Here is a 4,916-nt window from a genome sequence, read left to right on the forward strand (position 1 = left end):
ACTCACGTTACGCTAAGACAGGGTGGTAGTGATGTCACATGCTCGTCTCGGCGTCCGTCGTCGCTACCGCGACGACGTCCGACTCGACTCGCGTTCCAATAAGATAGACAGGGTGGCAGTGGTGTCACGTGCTCGTCTCGGCGTCCATGTCCACCTCGACTCCCGTTACGGTAAGACAGGGTGGCAGTGGTGTCACGTGCTCGTCTCGGCTTCCGTCGTCGCTACCGTGACGACGTCCGCCTCGACTCGCGTTACCCTAAGATAGACATGGTGGCAGTGGTGTCACGAACAAAAATGCGTTCATTTGCCTCAAACTTTAGAGGGGCTCATTTAAGACTTAATCAAAGGATTGCCCAACAGGTAAAAAAGTGCTTTTGTTTCCTCTCATCGAGATAGAGCTAGGCAAAAAGAGGGATTTTTATCGTTTGTGGATCACTCGAATAAACGCAGCAACGCAGGGGTATATAACCCTAAGACAAGGTGGCGGTGGTGTCACGTGCTTGTCTCGGCGGTGACGGTGTTGTCAATTGATTTGTATCTGAACAAAAAAAGATCAAGAACTTGTGTTGGACAAAAATGTCATCACTATCCAAAAAAAGCATATATAAAATTGTATGTGTTTTCTATACTAAATAGCAAAAAAAACTATTTAAATAAAAACTGTATTTCGCCAAAATAATCCTCTTATCGATGAGTCATTCTCATGTGTACGGCATTTTGCCATTCCTTGGGTGATCCTCCGGGAGCTTAGGGTCATGATTTAGTCCTGTTGAGATGATCTGCATACAAAAGAAAATGTATATTAGTGGTGACAAAAATCTCTAGTAGACCATTGGAAAAAGAAGATAAAGAAAGTTTGAATGGAAAAAAGGAAAATGAGGGGGGCAGGCATGGTTTCAACTTCCCAGTATAAATTCTAACCTATTTGTATTAAAAACCAGCTTAACTATTCAGAAAAAAATTATGATCTATATATAATATATTTCGGTATTTGGTCATGTGGCTTCCCTAAAAAAATGAAACTGACAAAAAGGGCAAGGATTCCAGTACTGATTTTGTGAAGTATTCTTAAAGAATCTGACCTTTTCCAGCCAGATGTAGTTAACATTGTTGTGCAACAGGACCCCATGGAGAATACCCTGGAGTCTGTGAGATTTATGTTCATGAGAAAAGAAAGAGAAAAATGTTAGAAATCATGGGGGAATGCATACAAACTTGGAAAAACGGTAAAAGAGAAAAAAATCTGTTTGCAAAAAAGACAGAGAAAAATGAAGGGAATTTGACTTTAGTCATATGTACCGAGTAGTCAAATGGAACACCCTGCGGAAAAGAAAACACGCATAGAAAAAAAGAAAGTTATTTGTTCAATGAAAGAAGATGTTTAAGAACATTGTCAATAACTAAAAGAAAGCAAAAAAATAAACGATGTAGCAAAAACCAGGTAAATAAAAAAGAGGTGGGGTGTGTGGGGGGGGTATTAAAGAGATAAGTCAATACTCACATATTTTCTTAAGATTTCTTTGGTTTCTGGCATCAGGTTTTCATTGCAAGGGTGAGCAACCATGTAGTAAGTTAGACTCTCGCGCAGGCTCTTTGCATGCTCCTGTTTTTGTTTTACATAAAAATAACAGTTAAGTTGAACTAAAAAAGGAAAAAACATGTTATATTGGTGTAAAAACGCAGCAGGATATAAGAATAAAAAAAGATAAAACACCTGTGAGAGACTAAAAAAATGGGCCTGACAAAAAGCATAAAAAAGGATGAGGTTTTAAGCAGCAAAAAGTTGAGCTACATTACATGGATATGTGATGTGTGTGTTATCAGTTGAACAAAAAATACAAAAAAGACGAAAAGGGGTGGTTGCTATGACTTACGGGTTCGAAACACAAAGTGTTGTCTCCATCATGTCCTTGTACCAACTTCATTGTGAAGATCCCACTATCTGCCCTGCAATTCATAATTATGTTTTTTGCATCACTAAAGTTAGATGAAAAAAATACTGAAAAGGATCATGCATAAAATTGCTTGAGTATTTCAGTCGTTGGATTGCATTACTCTTTAGTTGAAGAGCACACACTCCGGAAAGCCACACCCATGTCAGTCACATTTACTTGTGATCTCTTGTATGCCAGCTTGAAAGCCGCTTTGAAATTCTTGATTACAAGCTGAGCTTCGTCAGCAATCAAGTCGATTATGTTATTTGGGCAGAGGACTTCAAACGTTTCCTTCCTAAAGTTAGCAACAACCATGTACCAGAAACTGTATGAGCTTAAAGGTAAAAACACCTGTACATTGATCCAAAAATAAACAAAACAATATTAGCACAAAACACCATGGGTGACTTTTTACTGAAAAATAGAAAAAGACATGGGACTTGCATGGAGACTATAAATTATATGGCTTGTTTATTGGACTACGAAAAATACCATGTGAATTCGGTCAAGATGGAATCCTATCATTGTCTCCCTCAGGTGAACAGATAACGCCAATGAAGTTTCAAATGCCTTTTGGAATAATTTCTGGAAAATTTTGATCGGATCAAAGATGCATCAAAGGCACCAAGAAAAGGAGGGGGGCTCGCAAAAAAGAAACAGAGCATTGGATGGAAAAAAGAGTATTGTCTGCACATATTTATGTTTCTACTTACAGCAATGTCGCATTCGACATAGTATCTTGACCAGTAACTTCGCGGGAGAAGATTGAGCCTGTCCTTTTCAGTCTGCTCAGCCATTACTGCTTTTCCCAACATATTGATCACCTACTTATTGACCCGGCCATACACTTGCATGCTCAGGCCAAAAACCCTATGTTCAACCCATGTCGAGCCCATTTGTACTATTCTTGGGCTGCCACAAAATGAAAAATATGGAAAATTCAGAGTGGGAAAGAAGCTTGATGGGAACAAAAAAGAGGAATGAAAAAGGACAAAATATTGCTTGTTATACAGACAGCGCATCCCCATTGAGGAGAAAAAAGCAAGAAAAAACAAAAAAAGAGGAGATTGTTACTGAGATACCTCTTTTGCCTTGAATGAGGTGGTATTCGTGACACAATGTCATTGAAAATAGCACTTTCGACTGGATTTGAGCTGAAGCTGCAACATATCTCATTGGGCTTGATCTTTGATATGTGGATGTCTTGTGTAACTGATGTGGTATACTGAGTTTGTCTTTGTTGTGAAAACCACTCTTCCTCAATCCTATCGGTAGACTCAATCAACCGCGCTACCATATCAGGGTCGTCCCATGGGAAGTCTTGGTTGGTAGCTGAAGAGGTGCCATGGACCGGTGTTTGTTGGATTTGACCAAGATTAGCGTCGCTTGATGACTGATCTTTCTCGTGTGATGATGCGCTTACAGTTGTTAAAGTGTGTGGCATCTCACGATGAAGGTTGCTCGACAGCTCATCTATGTTCTGAAACATCCTTGCCCTTTTTTTCAAAGCAACGCAATTGTCAGCCGTGTCATTTAAGGACATGCATGTCGTCCTTTTGTTCTATTAGTGATGTCCTCGGTCGTCCTGATTGGGTAGCTGCTGGTTGGGCCTTGACTACCATCAACCTTGGTAAAGACCTTCCATTCTTCAAACAGATTGAGCTCCCTGGAGGTTAGCAAATTTGTGTCTCATGGACTCTGCGATTGGTGCCAAAATGCTTTCTCATCAAGAACATAAGGAAGTAGGCTAAAAGTGTGGGTTGGTTCAGCCTCGGTATCTGCAACCTCAATTTTCCGTGGGTACATCCCCTCCAATACTTCCGTGTAGAGCGGCAGGTCTAGATCGGACGAAACTGGTATTGTGTCAATTATTCGAAGAAGGGTTTCAGCGTTGGCACATGCTTTTAGCATTGGCACATGCAGAAGTCGAATGAGCCAATCTGTTCAGGGTCTTCCAGAATGTGGTAGTAATCTGGACTAGCAGCCCCATGGCTTGAAGGGCAGAGGAGCACGGTAAGTGCATACATTGTGAAAATCCTTTTGAATAAATCTCCATCTAGCCCAGGTTGTGTCAAGTCATCCAGCTCGTTTATGGTCGGGTAGTTTCCTTTGCATTTTGTCTGCTGAGCAATTAGTGATCTAAGTGCTGGGTTTTGCTTCTTCTCTATGCTTCTGCCGCCAAGTGGTATCCCCAGGACCTGGTGTATGAATGACGGTGTGATTGTGAACTTGAACCCATTGGGGAGTTCAATAGCCCTTGAGGGTACATCAAAGTTCGATGCCAGATAATGAACGACACCGCGCGGCAGAGTATCACATTTCAGGTCAAGCAGATGATCCAGGCCCATGCTACGGGCAAGCTGTCTTTGATCTAGCGTTACACGCTGCGCCGTCGCCATGAATTTCCGTAGCGAGAGCTTTGTTGCAAAATCCTATTTATTAAGAAAAAAGATCAGCGAGTGTAAGGAATAAAAACATTTCTGTAGTGAAGAAAGTGATCAATTGAGATAAATTATGTAAATGCAAAAATTAGAAGGAACTCACTGCTCTTGCCTGCTCAGCCATGGTTGATATAAATTCTATTGGTTGGATGTATTGAAGAAAGCCAACAATTTCCTTGTTCCCTTCAAGTTATTAGCAACTCCTAATGCCAGAATCTGAAATCTGAGACGAGATTATTCATGATTATGTGAAACTATGAAAAGACAGAACTCAAAAGGAAGTAATTAAAAAAAAGTGATGTGACATTTGGTGTAAAAAATTTGAAAAGACCATGCTTAGCATCTTTAGAACATGCATGAAAAGTTAACAAAAAAAAGTGGTGTCAACGTCCGCCTCGACTCGCATTGCCCTAAGATAGACAGGGTGGCAGTGGTGTCACGTGCTCGTCTTGGCGTCCATCGTCGCTATCGCGACGACGTCCGCCTCGACTCGCGTTACGGTAAGACAGGGTGGCAGTGGTATCACGTTCTCGTCTCGGCG

At 41.1% G+C, this 4,916-nt stretch overlaps 1 protein-coding gene across 1 annotated transcript; it reads right to left on the minus strand.

The window, feature by feature from the left end:
- Positions 1 to 3,838: 3,838 nt before the first annotated feature.
- Positions 3,839 to 4,499, minus strand: LOC147991394 (uncharacterized). The gene is made up of 2 exons (XM_087538651.1): positions 4,479 to 4,499; positions 3,839 to 4,366 (listed from the first exon to the last, which is right to left on the minus strand). Exons 1-2 carry the CDS (start codon positions 4,497 to 4,499, stop codon positions 3,839 to 3,841), a joined length of 549 nt encoding a protein of 182 aa, XP_087394777.1.
- Positions 4,500 to 4,916: the final 417 nt, after the last annotated feature.

This window comes from Triticum urartu, chromosome 1A, assembly GCF_056163025.1.
Source record: "Triticum urartu cultivar PI428250 chromosome 1A, HENAU_Tu73, whole genome shotgun sequence".
Taxonomy (NCBI): Eukaryota; Viridiplantae; Streptophyta; class Magnoliopsida; order Poales; family Poaceae; genus Triticum; species Triticum urartu.

What these genes read in the sequence shown, in the direction of transcription:
- LOC147991394 (XM_087538651.1), bottom strand. Translation starts at nt 4,499, where the DNA reads ATGGCTGAGCAGGCAAGAGCA. An exon ending in TGGCTGAGCAGGCAAGAGCA is followed by an intron (nt 4,367 to 4,478) that starts GTGAGTTCCTTC and finishes CTTAATAAATAG; the next exon opens with GATTTTGCAACAAAGCTCTC.